The sequence below is a fragment of the Anguilla anguilla genome, chromosome 8 (genome assembly GCF_013347855.1).
Source record: "Anguilla anguilla isolate fAngAng1 chromosome 8, fAngAng1.pri, whole genome shotgun sequence".
NCBI classification, from domain to species: domain Eukaryota; kingdom Metazoa; phylum Chordata; class Actinopteri; order Anguilliformes; family Anguillidae; genus Anguilla; species Anguilla anguilla.
The window spans coordinates 37,910,747-37,933,416 of NC_049208.1; the positions used below are offsets into that span (position 1 = coordinate 37,910,747).

General features: G+C 40.4%; 1 protein-coding gene across 1 annotated transcript in view; it reads right to left on the reverse strand.

Annotated features, from left to right (window-relative positions):
- Positions 1-20,501, reverse strand: part of col22a1 (collagen, type XXII, alpha 1) — a 71,027-nt gene extending 50,526 nt beyond the window's left edge. The window contains exons 1-4 of the mRNA XM_035430616.1: positions 20,262-20,501; positions 16,666-16,814; positions 15,441-16,007; positions 6,552-6,632 (exon numbers count right to left, since the gene is read on the reverse strand). Of these exons, the coding sequence (XP_035286507.1) occupies positions 6,552-6,632; positions 15,441-16,007; positions 16,666-16,756 (739 nt within the window). The 5' untranslated portion in view covers positions 16,757-16,814; positions 20,262-20,501. The remainder of the gene's footprint in view (positions 1-6,551; positions 6,633-15,440; positions 16,008-16,665; positions 16,815-20,261) is intronic.
- Positions 20,502-22,670: the final 2,169 nt, after the last annotated feature.

Consider the following 22,670-nt stretch of genomic DNA (forward strand, 5'->3'; position numbering starts at 1 on the left):
TCCATTAGGTTGGGTGTCAAGGAAAACAGTGTGATTTATCCATTTAGAGGACTATCCTGAATAGTTAAAGTTACTAGGAAACCCAACAGGCATGATATAAGGACTTAAACGGTAAGAACAGAACGGTTATGATGAAATTAAAGGACAATGATTTATAGTTTCCCAGTTTTTACTGTAAGTCACAAACATACTGTAAATCACTGACTCAACCTGTCCCTGGAATGGGATATGTCCTATAATACGAGATGTTCGGTGCAGTCATCTAATGAGTTAAACAGATGAAGAATCTGACACACTGTTTCCCTTAAATTCACATTAGTTCGATTTTCTCACAGGAATAGTAATGAAATGACGACTTTGTTGGCTTCATTTTTTTAAAGCCTATGCATTATGTGCCACAGGAAGGCTGACAGATTAACTCCATGTATTCTGGTTAGTCTGTGGCTACTGTCCAGCACATTCTGTTAAATGGTAACCACAGATATGGGTGGGGGGTGGGATGGGCGGCAATGCGGGCAGTTTAAACCACCCCCCATGAAATGCTGGAGGTATGCAGAAATGTGAAAGTTGATCTTAAAACCCAAATCCAACTACACAAGAAAGATCATTTCAAAGACTTGAAAGTGTTAATTCAGCCCCAAAACCTGGTTGACTATTTCAATGGTCTGAAGATCATCTGTATAGTTTTGAATCTCAAAGACTCCTGAACTGAATGATTAAAAAAATTCCATAAAAATTCATAAAAATTATGTAAATACTCTTTTAATTACACCTGTTTGAGGAAGACTAGCAGGGACACATACAGCATTAATGATAAAATTAAGCCCTTTATCTTACCCAACCTTTTTTGTCTGGACCACATCTTATAAAGATTAAAGTAACATCGCCTCAAAAATATAGATGAGGGGTTATGGCTACTTGCAATTTCTTCACAACTGCAGTACAGATTTTCTTTATGCCTGAGAAGAAATCCTGTGTCCACTGAAAAATGTATGTTGATAGTAAATGCACTACGACAGTTTCTTTTTTTAAACATCCTGCGAATCATTGGATCAATACATCCGTCCTCGACCAAGTGCACATGCTGCAGGAATAACACCTGAGGTGTAGCTGAGGTCAGGCTTGTGGAAGCCAGGCATAAATCAGGACCAGGGGTCTGGCATCAGAGTTTCCAAGGAGACCATTAAGATCACCATATATTTAGTAGCATATTGATCCCAGAACTTCATCAAGGTGTTCCTTGGTGGCCCCTAGTGAGTCAGCATCAATAGCCCTGACTTGACCGCTTGATCAAATCCCCAGAATTCATTCAGATGTGTTTTCAGGATACCTTTTTGCCCTGTGCCTCATACAAGCTGTATGTCCTGGTTTAGGTATGAAGGTGTACAATATAAAAGTAGGTTGTTGAGTTGAAGGAGAAAAGAAGTTGACCTATATTCAAGCAACTGTAGATGCTAATTTGTCTTCAATTTATAGATCAGAATGTAAAACTGCTAATATGCAAAAAACAGTTGAACATACAATACACGGTGGACGCTTAGTCTACCAGTAAAGAATAGACAGAGTTGCCTGTTTGCATTATTTGTCAGCTTTTACTTCCAGTTGATTGATATTGGTCAGCATCACCACATCCTAAACTCACATCAGAAGGTATTTATGGATCCCTAACTGCTGCTTAAAAGCACAACTTTTGATATGGGTACATATCAGTCCCACTAATTACATTCATGTTGGTAATGGTTAGCTCTACAGCCCAAAGCATTACAGCTTATTTCCTGAATAAGCAGTAATATCCGACCCACACAAGTATGTCACCAGGAAACAAGTGGAGCAGTGGTTTTGTGCAGTGATTCAGCTGAGAAGATATTTCATTCTGAGGTTTTGCCGAGCTCACCAACCCCAGTTAAAGGCAGTGCAATGGGGAAACTCCCTTAAACAACAGGCTAGTAACTATGGTGATGCAAGTGGGTAAAGTTATGGACTGCATTCTCTCAGCATTTGTCCTTAACGCTGACCTAAATGTGAATGCTAACGTTCACTATTTTTCATGCTCAGACATATTTTGGCAAAATCACAGCTGCCATTGTGATTGCTGAAGTTGATGATTCCATTGCCCGTCATCATCTGCCTTTCATGTCACTCATTTAAAGGAAACACTCACCAATCTCAGTACTGCTCAGTTGTGACGTATACGACATTCTGTGAAGGATTTCTTGTTGAATTTGTTACAGTAGCTCTGTTTATTTTTATATTATTATATTTATGCTGAGCACTCTGCATTTACCAATGTCATATATCAACGTGAAGACACCTTTGACTGACTATCAGGACAATACAGATAAAAGCAACACAAAGGGCAAACTAAGAAAAGCATCGCTAACCTGTAAAAAGATTCATTTTGAGCAAAGAAAAGGATGTTTTGTGACAGACAGTCCTAACCTCTTAACTTTATCTGGAATTGAATCGCCAGGATATCTTGGAATAGAATGGAATCAGAAAAGAAAGGAATGTGAGCTATTATAATTTGCTCTTCAGCACAACCAGGTTGGGTCAGAGGTTAACCAGCAACTGCGGTCTAAAATAGGCCTGTGCTGGAGAAAATACTCTGTTTTCATATTTTACCTCACTGTTCTGATCATAAATAACACATAAAGCCAAAATATTCCGGAAAGCTTTCTTGGTTATAAATTTGCCTGACATTGTCAGATATAGGACTGCACAAGGGTATCTTGGAGAAGTTGAAAGCAATGATTTACTGACTATTGTATGATTCAATTGTGAATTGCAAAGAAGCAGCACAGGGGAGCAGCACAACCCTGAGATTGATTTAAACAAACCTGCTGTTTTATAATAACCACGGTAACGTGAGAGGGCACTGACATGCAACTCATTTCATCGTGGGCTGGTGGAAATAGCCAAGAAACAGGTGGCAAGGCACGCAGGCAGACAGCACTCCATTAGCAAGGCAGTAAAAAATAACATGAAAAACAAGAGGCCGGTGAGGTATTGCCGATGATTTAGGGTGAAGGAGTCAGTTCTCCCCAGTCTCGTTTCAGTCTGAGAATAATCTGGTGCCTTAAAACTAATTTAATGCATTTCTTTATCCTCGTTGGCATTATTATCCTGTCTTGGTTTTTGTTTTTTGTGTTTGCCACATTTTCTCAAGAAGAATTTTGGACTGGAGGAGTCAAGTCCCAAGTTTCCAAGTCTGAGATTTATGTCTCTAAATTCCCTCTGGATAAGCCACTTTTGTTCAAAGCTTTGAGGCATCTTCAGTGTAAATATGCACTGTTACAATGCACAAAGACATTTTGATTGACTGGTGAGCTCATTCATGTCATATGAAATGATGAAGTAGCAAATAAGCACAAGCCTTAGCAGTGGCACATCAACTAAGCTGCACTATGCGGCACATTTTTAGCGTCTACCCCTCTGTCACAATGCGCAATGCAAGCGTCCTCTCGCTGTTCCATGGCTAGGGATGATCTGAGTGTAAACATATATATAAACCTGTAATTTGGATTGGTGGTGGAAAGCATGTAATCATCCCTAAAAGCTATTTTGAGCTGGTAGCACAAAAACCCCAAGCTCCAATGGCAAACTGTGGGGTGAACGCCATATGTACCGACAGAGAAACAAAACCAAAAGCCCAGTAAATTCTTTTGATCCAGGCAGCTGGTAACATCTGTGCACGCTGCCCTCTTCGGTTGGCTTTAATTAAACACAGTGGTGTTTCACTGTTTTCACTTCCCTCAACACTGAGCATTAGCAACGGTTCACATATCCCATAATGCCTCTCAGTCTCCAGCAGGTTTTAGTTTTAAAAGTTATTGCGGTAGACATTCAGCTGCTGGGAACAGGGTCAAGAGGGAAAGTCATGCTTATGATTTTACAGGATTTGTTTACTCAAAGGATGCATGAATGTACGAGGCAAAAACTTCCTTTGGATTGACCCGAGACCTGTCTGTGGAAATAATTTGCAGACATTGTTTAAGATGGCTCTCTTACTGCCACTCAGTTAAAAGTGAAAATGCATAGGAAAATACACTATATTATCAGTAAAGATGGTAAATATGCAAATGTTTTGCCATACTGCCTTCATTGATTAAATGGCAATATATAGTATTTAACAACAATATTCCTTTCACCATTCACATCTGATTCAGTAATAAGGCCACAATAATCTAAATATAATTTATTGTTGCCAATTAAAAATTGGCATGATGTTCATTAAGTTTGCTACATTTTATGTGACTACATGCACAGCTGTCAGTTGTAAGATGTAAACAGGGAAAACAGACATTTCTCACAAACTAAGCGGACATTTCTTTGTTGCTTTCAGTTTAATGGACAGCCAAGGTAGCAATTCATTTTATTTGTGGGATTCTACAGGCAGGATAGCCACACCCAGACCATGTAAAATCCACCCATTCTCATGACTTCTTCCTGGTTTGACCACCTTTTACTGTCATCCTCAAATCATCATGTTTCTTCTTGGAAGCTTACTAAGATTCACAAGCTTCACAGTGGCTTAAATTGCCTCTGTTTATGTTTATACTCCTCTGGTTTGATTCTGTTTGCATGTAAACAGATGGTAAAATTTAACAAGGTACAGCAGTGAGAACTACACAGTTATGCAAAATGTATTTTCTATGGCATATTTCTTTGCATTAGTATTTATTTAATAATGACTGTTGTCTTATTTCTGCATTTATTTAGGTTTATTGATTCGCATTTGATTTATTGATATTTTGATTTTGATTGGTTTGTTGATATTTATTTTGAATTTTGGCAGGTCTGGTCCTCAATATGAATTAAAGCATACATTTACAGTTGTGTCAATATTCAATCCCACTATCAAGACCTGTTCTTCGGTGACAATGCTCCACAGTTTTAGCTTTTATGCTTTATTGAATGATAGATGGGTAAAGGCATAAACACATTTGAACTATTTGAGTGATAGATCTGGATTTATTCCTGTTATATTGCAGAGTACAGTAGACATCTACCCACATAATTAGTACTCTACTAGAAGGTGCATTTGAATCCAGTAAAATATAACATCCAGAGTAGTTCTTATTCTGGTGAATACCAATGGCAGGCTATTCCAGTTCCAGCTGGTCTGGAGGCATACTGTGGTCATCTTCTTGGGCGGCTTCATAGTCTGACTGTATAGGCCATCATTGAGGCATCTGGGTTAATTATATTGATATATGCAGATCAATGATAATTACAACTGTATCCAAATAATAGGGACACTAGCCTTTACTGATAGTTCTCCTGTTATAAGAAGACAGCCCCTACCACACCTCCACACCCCGCCGCCAAATGCACACACATTTAGTTTGATTATGTTGAGATTAACTGTTTTAAAAAGAGGTGCATAGACTTTTAAAAAATACAGTCGTGTATTTTTATATATAGTAACAATTTCAATTTCAAGCCCAGTTTGTCTCGTAAGCCCATTTCACCACTGCAAAGTCCTGCAGAATGCAGGCAGGCACACATTCTCCACTGCTTCATGTTATTGAATCCACCAGCCTCTTCATGCGTGGTTGGTGCACACAGACTGCAAGAAGCATAACCAGTCTTGTATAAAAAGAAGGGGAGAAACCCAGTCAGGATCCAACACCATACTGTTGTATCCATACAGCGGAACCCAGTCTCACCAGGATTAACCGCAGGCTGCTTTAATAATCTATGCTCCTGTTTTGGTTTGAAAAAATGTTTTTTTTTTTTTTGTTGTTTTTTTTTCAAAGCTCCAGTTCCTCTCTTTTCTCTCAAACCTACATCCCAAATTAATCATACATTTTCTTTTACTTTCATTGAGTCTTATCTCCCCACAAAAAAGCAAGTGTAAGGCATAAAAATGAATTTGAAAGAATATCAATGCTTTACTACTGTCCAAAAGTTTCTCCTACCTATCTGTCAAGCAATTCAATGGAGACAGAAGAATCAGCGAGGCGAAGGTAAAGGCAGTGTCGCAGCAGTTAAACAGCTTGGTCCACGTCTGTTTTTACTCTTAGACACCAAACGAAGGCTGAGGGGGTGGCTAGACAGGAACTCAGATCCCCAATGGTTCAAAGAAAAGCAGACTATCTATCTGGATAAGTTGTATCCCAGAATAATTTGTATGTGGTCATACCCAGTGCACATTAACAATGTCAGACTAAGTATTCAGAACCAGTGGGGGAAAAACAATAGCTTGCAGTTTTGGGATAGATTCAGTCTTTACCCATTTTCTTCAGTTTTTTTTAAATCTCTGGTAAGTGATACCAGACAATACAGGAACATATTTAATTACTTTGCTTGGAAAAATATTCTTCCAGATGCCAAAATATAGCTTCATTCCAGTAAGGTAATACAAGCAGGTATGTGAACATGCGCTGAATTAATCAAATGGTTTCTGCACATTCCTGGGATTGTTGTCAATTTCACAGTCAGGTTTTGAAATACAAAACTTTAATTCAAACTATGGACATGCAGCAGAAACATTTGAATATGGGGCGGGGTGGGGGGGGTGGGGGGGGGGGTGGGGGTGAGCAACTCACCTGGGACTTCTTCCAGACCTGAGCTTGTGCTGTCGGGCTTAAATCGATCAGGCTGCACCTTCATGTTTGGACAGAGCACATCTGGGAAGACAACAGAAATAGACACTGGTTGGTATTGGGTTTGAATGAATTTGCAGGCACACCATAATCTCCCAACAGACCCCCCATCCCCCTTGCAAGGACTCACAGTGTAACATGCTGGGTGCAGCACATTATGCTTTGATAAAATCTCTACTTAATCTCCATTATTGTCATTGTCATTCAGAAGATATGTATAAATTCATTCAGAATTCATTATGAAAATATGTATAAATCCTTTGACTGTGTTGGGCAACCGAAGTGGCTGTATTTATGCCTGGTATTCAATAAGAACGTGGGTGTATGTGTGCTTGCACCAATGGAACCTATATATAGGCTTACGGAAATAATTAATTCAATTATAAAATGGTTAGGTTTTGGACACAAAGATACGATACATCAATAAAAGTCTAATATTCCTCCACTTTTTATTGTTTAGCATTCAATTTACTGATTCCATGTAAATTTGATACACTTTCATTTTAGGTGAACTATAATGTTTTTTCATCATTATTATTTGAATATTATTGAGCCACATATACAGTGGAAGGTTGTCATTTTCCTATAACAGATCAGTGATGTTTACAGGGGCAATTCCAACATTTCCGATTTAGCGGGTTTGTACTATGATGGTGGAGTCTCTTTCCTTCCTACAGGCTTAGCCGCATCACGGCAGTAGACAGGGGAGCGTATCTATGTTCCCAGGGTCCAATGTTTCCAAGTTCTATTGCACCTGACGAAACGTTGTGAACAATTTTTCATAATTTCTTGGAAAATATTATTATTATTGAGGACTTCTGCGCATAGCTAAGCCATTTGTTTGCTGATATACCTAGCTGACATAGTTTTCTGGAGTAAGACAGAAAATCATTGATTTACTGTCTCTGTCTCTATCTACTGAACACAGATAAGATTTCATATCGAGCTGGGGAACATAGGACCCTGGGAACATAGGACCCTTTGTCATGTTCCCATTATGTGCCATATAAATCTGGGGAACATAGGACCTTGGGAACATAGGAATGACCCCGTAGACAGTCACTTTCAGGCAAGAGAAATATTGATAGCTCTAGGAAGGCGTCAGACACAGGTCCAGGTTGGTGCGGTGACATGTTTAAATGCGTCTGCATGTATCAAAGGCCAGTGCCAACCAGTGAGCTAGGGGCATGCTAAGTGGTGACAACCAGAATAGCAACACCAGCCAGATTAGTTTACATTGGCAGACCAACTCACAGGGTTATATTTCCAGGGGCTTCCAGTATGGAGACAGATGAATGCCACAGCCAGGTGGGAGCGAATAATGTGTTCCAGACCAGCCTTACTGGAGTCGACCGTGTCCATTGCATTGTATAGATGGGCTACTTGCACTTATGCAATGGTGTACTTCCAGTTTGAGGATTTACTGCGTCATGCAAAGCTCCATTGACATTAATCATTTATTGTAATTACAAAAATTTGCACAGTGATTATTCACTTCAATTATGTAATTTGTGTAAATCTATACAGATCGCACAGCAAACAAAAACATGTCTTAACCCTCATATTACCTTTAGGGTCAATTCAACCCCATTCAGTGTTTGACATATCCTAAAAACTAGTTAACCTTATTTTGATAAGCATAACTTTTCCTAATGTGGTGGGATTAAATAGTACGCATGGAATACGCATAATATGCTATGTTTTCAAAAATCCTTTACAGATTTTGTACACAAAGGTGTTGTGAACAGTCATTTAGGCCCCAGGCTCTGTAGCAGCATAAAAAATAAGAAAATATACGACTTTTTTATCTTTTATCTGTTTTTTGTAGGTAGATTTTGGTGGCACTTTCCCGTACAGGTTTAAAACAAGGTTTCTTACCTTGTTTTAAATGCTCTGAAATGAGTCTCTTAAAGATGTTTAATATTTAGAGATAAAAGGCTAGTCATTTGGGGACATTAAAATATGACAGTAACTTACAAAATGACAAACAAAGTGACAATATTTTTCTATTGCAATAATTGTTTTAGTTTGGCCCGAAACATAAAAGCGTCATAAAATTTGTGACCGTAATTCATTGAATTTAACAGTGTGAGTGCAGCTATTTTGTAGCAATTTTACAGAACTTTGCAGAATGGTTCGAAAAACACTTTGCCTTCACCACCTCTGGATAGAAATGTAAGTAGGCCTAAGTGATCAGATCAATCAGTCTGTCAGGGAAACATGCCATTACTGTAGCTGGCTTGTTTCTACATTTTAAAAAAGCTCAAATATAACAAGCAACAATTATATTACATCATTATGCTAACGAGTTAAACACCTAGCGTAGCTTGCTGGATAGCCAGCTTGAAGCAAGCGTTATTGTATAAAAGTGCAACCGGTTAGAAAGCTAAGTGGCTAGCCTGGTAGCCAGTTTAGTACCCTGCAACAAGAAGTATGGTCATTAACTTTAGGTATCTTGCTTAGCATGTTAAATAACAAACTTTCAACAAATACTATTATGCTATACAGCGTTAGCTAAATGGACAGTTACCTTGCTTATCAAACTATCTGATCAGTCATTCCAGCACTGGTAGTCCACATGCATAAACGCCAGCTGCAATCCTGGCCAACAGGAACCCTCCCTTCCCTTGGGTGATGCTACACACCACTGTGCATCATTCCGTGGGGCTGCACTTGGCACTGTGGTGGTCCAGATTTTGTGCCAGACCATAGCTCCCAATTTTATATATATAATCAGTCATAATCCCAATGTTTGTGAGTCAATGGATGTTACAAGTACAGACAGTACCATGAATGTACAAAATGTTTTTACTGATTAAAGAATGATTACTTAATAAGATGATTGAATCCATACTTAGTCCAGTGATCCATTTCACTGGCCTTCCATAGAATTAATTCTGTTTACTGCGGGTGCCAGCAATGTTTGCTGCCATAAAAACTATTAACTATTACGTTATATTAGTAAATCATATCATACTTGCAATTTTCTACTACATTTATTCTTCCGGGAAAATACTCCCATATATGTATAGTATACATTAGATTAAAACTGTTCAGTCATACAGAATAAAACATTTTGAAGTTGCCTTGTAACCGAATGTTGACACAGCATACTTGTTTAAAGTTCTGAACTTATCTTTTAGAAAGTTACAGATATTATCTTTCCCAATCAACGTGTATAATAATAAGCACTGATGAATAAGCACTGCTGTAAAAACTACACTCCAAATGACCCCTTTATCAAGATCTCAAAACACATCAATCAGCATCATTTAAATATCAGATTTTATTCTTCTTCTTCTTCTTTTTGGTATTTGTATCATGATTTTAATGAATGGATATCAAAATATCCTGAACACTATCTAATTGTGACACTCACTGTTAAGAATATCTCAATGTTCCACTTGGCAACAGATGGTTTAACATAGATGTTCTAAGAATAACCCCCTACAGTTCCCATTATTATCATTCAAGTGCGATGTAGTGTCACAGTTGCTGCACATACAGCCTGCACTGCCAATGAAAATGGGTCATTGTTATATTTTTAAACAAATTTTATGAACGTAGAATGACCCACTCACAGCAGTCTTTTCCTTAATGTTCCTTTGGATCTGTCTACAAAATATTGTCTGAAGAGGAATCGTGCTTATGGGATAAGGGCACCCTTCTCACCACCTCAAAAGTTCTTTCATCATTCTCTTGGGGTACGCCCTGACCATGTGGACACACCCCTAGCATGAAGGTGGATCGGTAAGGTGCATCGGCAAAGAGGTTCTCTCATTCCTGAATGTATTCGCTGAAGGGAGGGAGGGAAAAAAATGAGGGGCACACACCCAAAATTGTGCTGGCAGCTTGCATCTCTGACAATCATGTACAATCAGAGCCTGCAATTATCTTTAATCACCACTATAAAAAGGACTTTGTTCAGCTGGAAAGATTGTTACTTCTCAACAATTTATTTTTACCCTGAGTGAGGTGCCCTGAGTGTACAGCCATTGCTCATCTTTTACAAAATTTGTATCTGTAAACATTTGCGCCAGAAAAAAATTTGATTAACCACTGCTTAGGGCAACTGACATGAAATGGCTTGTAGCTTAGGAAAGTTCAACAACAAGCAGCAATTTTCTACAGTTTGCGCAGTTTTCTGAAGGTGTGTTTTGTGTTTTCTTGTTTGGTTTAGTTTTCTCCACTTGTTTTGCACGATAAGAGAATGGCCCCTTCTTCTCACAGACAGGGGAGCCTTTGCTGGTCGCAGAGGCAGGACGTCACGCCCCACAAAAACTCCAAAGCGAGGGCAGTTCTCTTTCTCAGATAGCACACAAACCCCATATGAGTACGCTGTAAGTCGAGCTGAAACGTAATGCCTTCGGCCTAGTAAGCGACGGAACACAGTCCTTGTGTCTGTGGCCCAAAAAGCTGTAATTTAAAGATCGACCGACAAGTTAAAATGGAAGTGGTGAAGGGCGGGGCTCCTGAAGCTAGTGACCCAACCACAGCCCCACCCCTTAGGGTTTTCCCCCATGCACAGGGACAGACTGACTCTCTGCTACGTGTTCCTTCACGTTTACAGCCAGGATGTGGAGAGACATAAACTGGATATTGGTTCTGTAACACAGATGTGAAATGCACCATTAATTCTTCTGACTGAGATTTTATTTAATTGTTTTTCATTTCTTTATTTATTTTTTGCTTTTTAAATTTATTATTATTATTTTTTTTTTTTTTTTGTGGCAAGAAACTTGACGTGCAATAACTCATCCTATTGCTTTTGGAAGCCACAGCTCCAATTAGTCCTGGGGTTTGCTTACAGCAAGAAGTGTTGAACATAATGCAGAAAGAAAATCGCTACAAATTACTAGGCAATGGGAGATGACAGTGCATCAGTTAGAACATGGCCATCTATGTAAAAGCATGTTAAATAAAACGGCATTATTTACTGTATATGAAAGAAATTGTTGGCACAAAAAAGCTTCCATTTTCCAAGTTGATATTAAAAGTTTGAAGAACATTCACTTTGATTGACCTAAAGTGTTCAGTTCCAACTGCAGAATTTTTCTATTTGTCATTCTATGGTATTACATCAGGTCCTTTGGATTGTCTGCTGGCAACGGGAAACACAGTAATATAAAACAGGCTAATGGAAAACATCCCCTGTGTTTCATGAGCATGTAGAGGCACTAATCAGAAACAGATTAGAGAATGACTGCTTCTAAAGTTAAGATAAACATACTGGGATTAAGACACCCAAGCGTATAATGGGTAATGGGGCGGCCCTGTCAAATTTAGAAACGTGTCTCATTTGATTAGAGGCCACAGAGTCCGCGGTTATGGGTGTACTGAGAAGTCCAAAATAAATGATATTGCAAGAGGGTGCGTGGCGAACAAGCTGGCACAGAGCCTTAATGGATGCGATATATTAGATGTGTCATTCCGCTCAAAGACAAGGCGACTGCCTGCACGCGTTTCGTAGGGTGCGGGTGTTACGGCAGTGTGCTCCCTGCCAAAATGACGGAGGACGCGGCCGCAGCACGACGAGCCTGCATTATTAATGGCGCTCGAGATTGAAGGAGAAAAGAAAAACAGTGGGATAAAAAGCTGTTTAAAATAGAAAATGGTTTTTAGCATTAACTTGTCTCGTTTTGTATTTCTTCCCGAGGTGACACTAAAAGTAAAATGCAGCAAATTATGGCTGACATTTTCATAAGGTGTTGAGAAGAGTAAGCCCTGCATTATATTAAAATATGGAATATTGCGAAGTGACATGAGTTAAACTCAACTATTCTTAAATTCCCAAATGACACAATTATAATTGATGCCATGAGATAACTGTGATTTTTCATGAATAAACTGTCATCCCCTCTACAGAAAACTCACTTTTTCTAGCTGAGGACCATACATTAATGATATGCAGGCAAAAGGGTTTGTGGTCTTTCGCCACTTTCACAAAAGTATTTTTTAAAAGCAGATTACAAGGCAAAAAACAAACACTGTATGTGAAAGCTAAACATTACAGTAGTACCAGTTGAAACATTAGAACTGTAATTTTCAGAACAAAAATAACTTAGCCATTCAAGCGACTTGTTTGCTTGCCTCTGATATTCTTCGATGTCTATGCGTAGCGTTCTGCCATCCAAAAGAATATGGCATGAACGAAGACTGGATGTGTGTGGCTGTGCTGACAGGAGGTAAGAGGAGAAATGCACTGTTCAATAGGTTCCTCTCAGGGTGTAGCTGGACTCTTTGTCTTGACCAGCTCTGACCATATTTTACTCTGTAAAACGCAGCATTATGAATTTTCTGAGTTCTTGAAGCTAATAGAAAGAAATACACAACTACATGAATAAATGGTCACTTAATTGAATTAATTAAACTCGTGAAATAAATATGTCAAGGACAAAACACATTGCAGCTTGATAAGGCCGACACAGTCTAGTTTCTCTCAAAGTGACAAGAGGAGGCAACTGGAGCCATTTAAGGCAGTAGTTTCCCTCACAGTGACAACAGGAGGTAACTGGACCCATTTAGGGCAGGCAATTACTGTGGACTCCCTCATCTCACCAGTGAAAGTAAATTCATCATTTTGCAATTGGGATGACCTGGGCTGGCATCCGCATGTGAAAAAGAAGGATAAGGTGAACAGTTTAAAATGAAAACAGCCTTGCCGCTGTGCCCAGGTTTTCAGTATCACTCCACACAGACACACGATTTAAATAAAGTTTCTTATTACAATACAAGTTACAAAAAGGAGTAGAACGGACAGTGGAAGAAATGTGTGTGGAGGCCACAAAGCCAGTGTTAGGTTGAAGTCCTTGTATTAAAGGTTCGTGGTGTTTTGCATGCTTTGAGTTGTCTTATTTACTGTTTTGCCTCAGTGTTCCCGGCATCTTTGCTTTCCCTGCCGGCTAACTTTAGCAGAGAATGTAAACCGAGTGTCTCCGTCATCCTCCAAGCACACGCCCTTCTCCTCGCCCTGACGCTGGGTCTAGGGTCAAATGAAACCCTGGTATTTATGACATTTATTTTGGGATTTTGGACACGGATGTTGTAGCATCAGATTATCTCTGTTATGATTGCTAAATTTAATCTGTGCCATTATTCAGGCATTATTTCTATTGGAGGACTGTCAGGGCCCTGGAGAGTGTGGAGGCTGGAATAACTTTGGTCTGCCAATGTTCTACACCTCTGCACTAGACTCCTTAGAGCAGCAGACCACAAAAATGCTCTGGTCAGAAGTGGTCATTTGCAATTCACCATGGATCTGCTCTTCCAGCCCTCCATATGTATCCTTTCTCGCCAGGGGTCTTTTATATATATATTTTTTTTTGTTTTTTAAATCCGATCCTAATGAGGCTGTTTATACATAACCTATATCATTGTTATGTTGCCCCAATAGACTCTTTGTTGTTTTGGCATAGCTTTTTTTTTTTTTACGAAGCAGTACACTTGGATGTCACCTCAGATGACCTCGCCGGCATTCCAATTAAGCTGAAATTCCAAGTTCCAGGGAAACAGCTGAAATTGGTCACAGTAAAACTATGGTCTGAAAAAATAAAATAAGAAAAAAGAGATACATCTACCTTGTCAATTTATCTTTTTAATCTGTGTCCTGTTGCACTGAGCATCCATTAACACAATATCCCATGCCTAGCTTTTAGTTGTATCATACTTAAAATATAATGGTATTTGGTATTTGACAGCCTTAAGTAACTGAACGGCAGCCAAGTTTGTAGAGAGGTCAGCTGACATGGAATAGTGTCTGCAAGGGTAACATTATCTGCTGTTCACAATTTATTTTTGCAATGTTTCATTACTATGTAATTACAGAAAGGAGGTGCTGTGTTACTGCAGGGAAATAAGGCAAGGCTGTATACATTAACAGCAAGTTTACTTTTTCCTTCATTCCTTTTTTGTCTTGTCATTATATAAAAAGTTATGGATTTATTTACATTTTTGCGGGTAAAGTAGGGGCTGTGATAATAATAATAATAATTACTATTAGGTCCTTAAAATAATATGAAATGGTAGAGGATATATTTTGTTTTGAATAATAAATAGATAGACCTATAACTGCAATCAGCGAAGTCCTTAATGTTGAAAGTGTGGACACCTGGTCTTTTGATGTACTGTAAACACTCTTTGGAAAATGAAGAGTTCAAAGAAAAAGCTAATGGTAATGAGCCAAACCTGCATTGTGTTAAAATCTATTTCAGAACAAAATTATGGAACTGAAATACATGCTTCCCGCAACCTTCAAGAGATTGGCTAGAACAAAAAGCAGCATATACAGGGGTACTCCAAGACTAGGGCAAAGAACTCCTACTGCTCAGTATGTGCTTGAGATTGGCATATTAATAACACAACATAAACCACGTTCCTCAGAATCTGTTCCACGTTTATGTGTGCTGTAAGTAACACACATTAGTGGTGCTATTATTACAGAGACGCATTGCGGAAAATATATTCAATTGTACCTGTCACAATAAACCATTTTATAATATAACTGTGCATATTCCATTGAGATATGTGCATACTCTTCGCAACCTGTCTGCAGACAGGACCATATCAGTAATATTTTTATATGTAAATCGTACATACTAAAAAGGTTTTTGTATTTCCTTCCCTAAGGTACCTCTTCCACTAAATACATTTTGGGGAAAATCCTGGGATTTTTAAGCAGATCTAGCCCTGGATCTCACACGCCTATACAGGTATGCACATTCAGACGCACTCACACATACAGTATGTACTGTATGTGCTACGTTGTTGTATAGCTAAGAATGAGAAATCAGGAGCCCAGAGAGTGGGCACATATGGGAGAAAGCGATCACTCACTCTCACAAAGCCTCCTCCTCAGCTTCCCCCGTATCTTGTCGATGGCGTTGAAGTCCGACACGTGGAAGACGTGGGCGTTCTTGGGCTCGGCGGCGATCTCCTCCAGCTCCACCTTGAGCGCCTCCCCGATGCCCACAGCGAACATTCTAATCCCGGCCCGGTGGGCCTCCCTGGACGGCTCCAGGACAAAATCCTGGCTCCTGCCGTCCGTCAGCAAGATGGCCACCCTTTGGATGCCTCGGGCCTTCGGTCGGGCCCCGGCCAGCTCGGTGTAGATGTTTCTGGTGGTGTAGCTGATGGCGTCGCCGGTCATGGTGTTGCCGCCCAGGTAGCGGATGTTCCTGGCCGCCCTCTTGACGTCCTCCAGTGTCCTGTGCCTCCCGAGGTTGAACTCGATGGTGGGCCTGTCGCTGTAGCGGACCACGGCCACGCGCGTCTTTTCGGGCCCAATGTCGAAGGACTCCACCAGGTTGGCTACCCACTGTCTGATCTTCTCAAAGTTATCCTTACCCACGCTGGACGAGGTGTCCAAAATGAACACCAGGTCATAATGGACATTTTTACAGCCTGAATGAAAAAATATACATATATTAGAGGTGAGCCTACTGTGTAAATGTGTCCACCATAATGTCGCATTTCCAAGAATCTTTTCAATTTGCAGAACAACTTTTCAATTTCTTTGTCTGCATTCCCCAATGCTTTTCAGCATGTATCTTTTCAATCTGAGCTTTGCAGTTATTGTGCAGAAATTTCTACCACAGGAACAGGTTTCAGTGTACCATTATGGTGAGGAAACTCAGCTTGCAACTCCAAGATCATAGGTTTGGTTCCCAGGTAGAACACTGCTGTTATACCCTTGAGCAAGCTTTAATTACTTCAATAAGTACCCAGCAGTATAAATGGATTTAATGTGAAAAGAATATATTCTGTGCAGATCCTTCTGGATAAGGATAACGCATGCTAAATGTATAACATTTTTAAATGAATATGCTGCAAAGATGTGGACTTCTTGAAAAATATAACAATAAAGAAATTACACAACAACGTTTTCTAAGGAGTATATTGTTATAACTGCTCATATATTTTGATATGTTGCAATGTCTGATATCTGTTGTATTCTGCAAAGACAGTGTGCGATCTTCTTTTGATTGTTTGTCCTCTGTTGATCTACTCAGAAGCCTCATGGGTATCTCTACTCAGTGGTCATAACTTCTTACAGCCATACCTGCTCTCTGTGCATCCGCTCTTTCTCCAGAAAGTGTGAGTGCGAGTATGATCAGGATCTGAGAAATCCTAAATCCAATTCGCAAAACCATCTCTGCCCCGATTGAAGTGCTTCCTGGCAGAGGAGGGAGTGACCATCAAGGTTTTTTCCTGTGAAAACAGCAGCTGATTTTCAAAATCAAAGCCCAGAATGGACAAGCAGACCCCCTTTAATCAGGTTTTCACAAGACAGCATATTCAAAACCAAGACTTCCTGTAAGAAATAGCATCAAAAAAACAAAAAAAAAACTATAGTCAGTTTTTAAAAACTTTGTCTTTAGTTATCTTCACAAGGGCCAATGTTATATTCAGAATAGGCCAGAAATGCAATTCTGCAATCCATCTATTATCCACTTCCTTCACATGGGAAAATGTTCAGAATGATATCAACTCTCAGGGAGTACATTTCTCATGGAGTACTCTCATGGATTTGACCCCTATTTGAACTCTCTCAGAGTTGAATCAAGGCTGAACGTTTTACAGTGCAGATGTCAGCAGTAATAATGCTTCCTCACTCGCTTGTCCATAAGCTTTCATTACAGTGCATCTTTCTGGGAGGCGAGACAAGAAGCGCCCAGTGGGTGCTCTTTAAACCCGCTGCCCTGGAATCTGACACAGTGGGACGTTGGGTCAATGGTCTAAAAGTGTTTTATGTGTCATAGTTTTAGGGAAAGCTTGAAATGCCTGTCTTTAGGGCAGCGTGATTCCTCCCAGGCCCTGGAGGTCCACAGCATCCATGGGCGTTTCCTCCAGTGGGAACTTGCTGCAGTCACCTGTGTGTACTCACAGCCCCGATTGAACCAATTCAGCTCCCATCACCAGATCAGAGAGTACTGGCAGTTCACAGTCTGCTGGATGGAAACATCCTTGTAATGGTCAATCCAGGGCAAGAGCTGAGCGGTCAGATGACCCCTTGCAGTAACACTGCTGTGAACGCAACAGGATACATTCTTTAGTATTAGAATGTATCACTCCCTGCTGTGATTTCTCATGGAAAGTTTATCTCTGCAGAAGAAACTATGAAAAATGTCTTAATGTCTACACTGTCATCACGAGGTTGTGGGAATTGTTTGAGAAAGGGCAGAATTTTAAGTGCCTTTGTGAGATGTTGGTGATGTGGCGTCTGCTCTGGGCTTCTTCATTCAACCAAACCAACCGTCAATTTACAAACTGTCGCTCAGTAATATGTGTACATATTGTTTTCACACTGTATACATTTAATGATTTGTACTTCTTAAATGTTCAGCCTTTGTTTAATTTTAAAGAGGAAGCGACCATAAAGCTGCATATGGTGACTGAGAGGGAGAGGATAAAATTTCCCAGAATGCTGTTCACCCTGTTGCTAAAGGCAGTGGCTTGTTAAACTGCCATGGACCACTTTATCAAGATCACAGCAGTGTAATCCTTATAATCGCTCTCATGGATCTATACAGAATGCAGTTGAAAGGATTGTCACTTTAATAGAAGGATTAAATAAAAAGCTTTGCTTGAATGATAATCGAAAAACAAATGAGTGGAAATGCTTAATGTTCTGTTATGATGTATTGAGGGTGAGCTAATGAGGCGAAGCACAACTGCTTATTGAAAATTATAATTCCTGAGCTGCACCCGAGCTAAAATGTCAGCCTAATCAGCTTGTTATCTTATTGTAAATTAATTAATATTTTCAAAACTTATGTACGTGACTGCGGCACCTTCTTCTTACTGCCTTGTCTCCTCTCATGTCGAGAGTCTGCAGCCAAGCCCTAATCCTTTATTGTTACTTTCTCTTTTTCCAAAATCTGAATTTAGATATGGGTCAGAGCGCACCCAAATCAGTTACTCAGAGATTGGCCAGGAAGTACCTGAAATGCCTCAAGCTGTTCATTTCCTCTGCCCGTGGGGGCGGAGCAACAGTGGCAGGTGGAGGATAGCCATAGCATAGCATAGATTTTCTGCTTTGCTTTTTTATGGGCGGGGCTTCCTAAAAGGGCTTTATCTAATGCGCACCATTGCTTGCTGCATTAGAATGGAATCTGTGCAGAGCATACAGTGGGAGGGTGCTGAATTTATATAGCTGAGCCTTTAATTCTTGAGAAATATAAATTTCAGCACTTTCTAACTTGGGTAGAACAAGACCGAAGGTGCAAGTTTGTCAAAGTGGAATTTTCAGTGAATATGGACAGGTAGTAATTTTTCTGTTTGTTTTGGAATTTCTGTAAACATTTGTTTCCAATTTACATTTATGATAGCCATCTGGAAAATATCCAGGCAATCTGTCGGTGAAGGCCTAAAACCTAAATTGAACCTTGTTGCACAGACCCATAATCACAGAAACCAAATATCTTCTTGAATTTTACTCTTGAGATTGAATGGTGCATTAAACACAATTAAAACTATTACAAAGCAGCATTTATAAATGAAATCAAGTGGGTTTTCATGCAAATATACAAACCGGGAGAGAAGTACAGACCCTAGCTCCCAAACCCCTTCCCTGTACTGAGTGAAAATAAGACATTATTCTTCTCATCACCAGGGTGAGCTTCAAAACAGCATGAGTTCTCCTCATATCTGGTTAATGATATCTGGAGCCCAGGGTTAACAATACAGCAGTGGGTCATAATGGTCCGTATTAATTAAGTACCATTTTTGTCACTGTAAGATGGCTACTTAAGAGCTTTATTTTGACCTGTCCTACTCTGATACCTAGTAATGGTGCTTACACATTCAAAATGGTCTTAATTGTTCCCTCTTCATGTGTGTAACCGTGTTAACATGACATTTTATTCATTTTAAGTGATAATTAATTAAAAAACGAAATCATAGATAACTATTTGTAGACTGTCATAAACTTTAATCTGTGTCACCGTAGTCAACAGATATTATTGGGAGCATCTCACCGTGCAAGAATGTGCTTTACATTGTGTGCTACATTATTATGACGCCATTGTCCCAATGCTATTAGACCGGACAGCTCATTGCATGACAACGTGTTCAAATGCAAGCAAGATTATTCCAGCCTTAGCCAACCTGTGTGGCAATGGAGGGGTTGGCCGTCACAATACAAATCAGGCCCTGCACCGCATCTCAGTTTCAGTGGAAATCCAAATCCCCTGGAACTAATGCTCATACTAGAGACAAAAACATGCAATTTAGTCAGGAATCACTTCCTTAGCCCCGGTCCCTGGACTCTGTTCACAGAAGCAACCAGGTGGCTTTCCAAGCTCTTGCTGGATGTGGGATCGCACCTTAATGTCTCTTCCAGAGCCACAGCACTCCATCATTCCTCCAAATGTAAAGAGCAGGCCTTTTTCCGAAAAGCTTCAGCAATGAACACCCCAGGAAGAAAACACAGAGCACCAGACCGATCCTCTAAACAGTGTCTGTTCAGCACTGTTCCGTTTCACAAAGTACCAGTTGACAAACGCCAAGAAAATCAGTGCTGGAGTTTCATTTAAAACAACAACGGCAACAACAACAGCAATGACAAGAACGACATAAACTACAACTAAACAAAAAGTACGGCCATTTCATCAACAGATCAAGAACCCCGCACATGTGCTGGGATGCCATTCTTACCTGGCTTCTTAATCATGCACTCCTACAGGACTTCTCTGTGTCTGGTTTCCTTTGACTCCAGCTGCCTGTATGTATAGTGCTCTTATTGCCAGACCCAAGAGGACCACAGCATCCTGCATCAAAACATACTCTCCGCCAATGCCCTCTCAAGAAAAGAAAAATGAAATAATTATCATTAATCCAGGGCAACAATCCAGTGCGCAGTGTGGATAAAAACTGAGGTGAGGTACTGCTACAACCTTTGGGTAGCTGGTTAGAGTGGGAGGAACTACAGAGAAAGTGTAGGGTTTCACTCGGTTGCTCACGGACGGAAAAAAAAGAAGGAGGCTGACGGCTCCATCCAATTATAGACCAACTTTCTGGGTATTTTTGTCCTTTTTACTGCGCCCATCCAGAGTGTTGCCCTCAAAGTCAGGCTTCCTGCCGCTAGCCCACACCGCTGCTTTCAGAGCCATGCTGGAGCTGCCTGCCCTCGGGCTGCTCCAGTGGCCAGGTTCACCAGCTCGCGTGCTGTCAGTCAGCTCAACCTGTCCACTGCTGTCTCTCATTTTGTTTCTTTCTTCCCAGGTCAGATTTCATTTATTAGTGTTTTTAATGCATTCCTAAACATGCTCTATACAGTAAATGTTTCACATGTCTGATTGTCCACCTGGAGAATGATGTATCCGGTTCATACTGTTGTCATACTGCTACTGCTCAACTCGGCTAATTTAGCATGTGTTATAGGAAAGGTTAATTGTGCTTTCTTGGATTGAACAGTAATATTTATTTCATCTCTTGGGGCAGCGGTGGCAGTTTGGCCTTGTTCTTTTGGGCTGCTGATTCTCCCAGTTTGACTTTTGACTCAAAGGTGAAGGATTTCCTATGGAATGTTTTTGAAAGAGTTGTTCTCAGACTCCTTTCTGTGCTTGCCTTTGGTGTGCAGGATTTGCTTTCCTCTGCAAAGTGGTTTTGCAGACCTCATCACACCCCCTACTGGCCCACGAGAGCACCTACAACTATCAAACAAACTAAGTACAACTAACAAAGCCACTGCTAACCAAACAGAGCCTCGGTAAAGGAGAAAGTCACTGTTCACGGACTTCCAGGCTCCCTATTGTTGACAAGGTGGGAGGCATAGAGATGGAAGGTATTTCAAGCACCGAGCCGTGAGGGCAGGGATCGGTTATCTTTGGCCCGGCTAACTATAGACCTGTGGGGCAGTGATCAGAGGTGCGTGATGTTTTCAGGCAGATGCGTGACGTGGCCGGTGATCTCAGAGAGTTAAGACGTCTTCCGTACGTTGCGAGGGAGCGGAGGAGTCCGGTTGCCTGAGATACTTTAGGCCATAAGACGCCAGCCTGTTAAAGGCAAAGCCAATAGAGGTGACACGTGCCGTACAGTCAAGCTGGCCACTGCAGCTTTAGTGACAGATGCTACTACTGAAGACACAAGAGCCAACTTAGTTCTTTAGCTTGATCACACAGCAACAGCAAGAACCGCATATGAGAACCGCACGAGTTGCTAGTAAACTTTCAACATACCCATAGAAAAAATTATGTCTCACCCCTTCAACTGACTCCCATACAATTTTTCAAGATTTACAAAGTCCTTTGTCTCATTTTAAACTGTTCCACCACCAATGACTTCAGATGTTTTTTCATCTAAAGATTTTTTAATTAAAAAAATCTTTATCTGTGGGCAATCATCTCTATTATGCCCACTCTTTTTGACCAGTCAATTCACGCTTGATTGGTCAAAAAGGTACCTTTGGCCCCATTGCTGATGCTGTCAAGCCTCAACAGCTTGGACCTTATTTACATTAACCTGGACGGATGCGTCCTCCTGGGGGAGCTCTTTTGGAAAGAGGCAAAAGACAAGCTTAGACGGTCAATACGCTTCTGCAGGCTTGGCAAAGAGAGGAACTTTTCATGAGATTTGTGGAAGAGGAAGACGTCTGGAAAGTCGATCGGAGTGCAGCGAGGGATCATTCCAAGAGGCACGGTGCCAAGGGAGTGAAAGGCTGTTACAAACCTAGACTGGACCAGCATTATCGCTGAGAAGGAAAGATGCCTGAGGGTTCTGAAACTAACACACAGTCTACTGCCCAAGTACAAGCACTAGTGAAAAGCCTGTTTCCCATGTTCTGTGTTTAACATTTAAAAAAAAATTTAAGTTAAAACATTTCTGAAAATTTGAAGACTCTTTTTTTTTAAAGACAATTTTAAATGCTCCGGTCCAAGGACCCAAGTTGTTAAATTTAACGCGTGGGCTTGTCGTGAGAGCACAGCAATATTATTCCTGCATCAGAGATCAGGATAATCACTGATTGCAAGGACTTATTCTAACCGCAACCTGTTTTGTATGCAGTTCAAATTCATAAGGCACAGAAATCTATTGGCTTCATTCCTGGTAACACCAGCCCCAGAT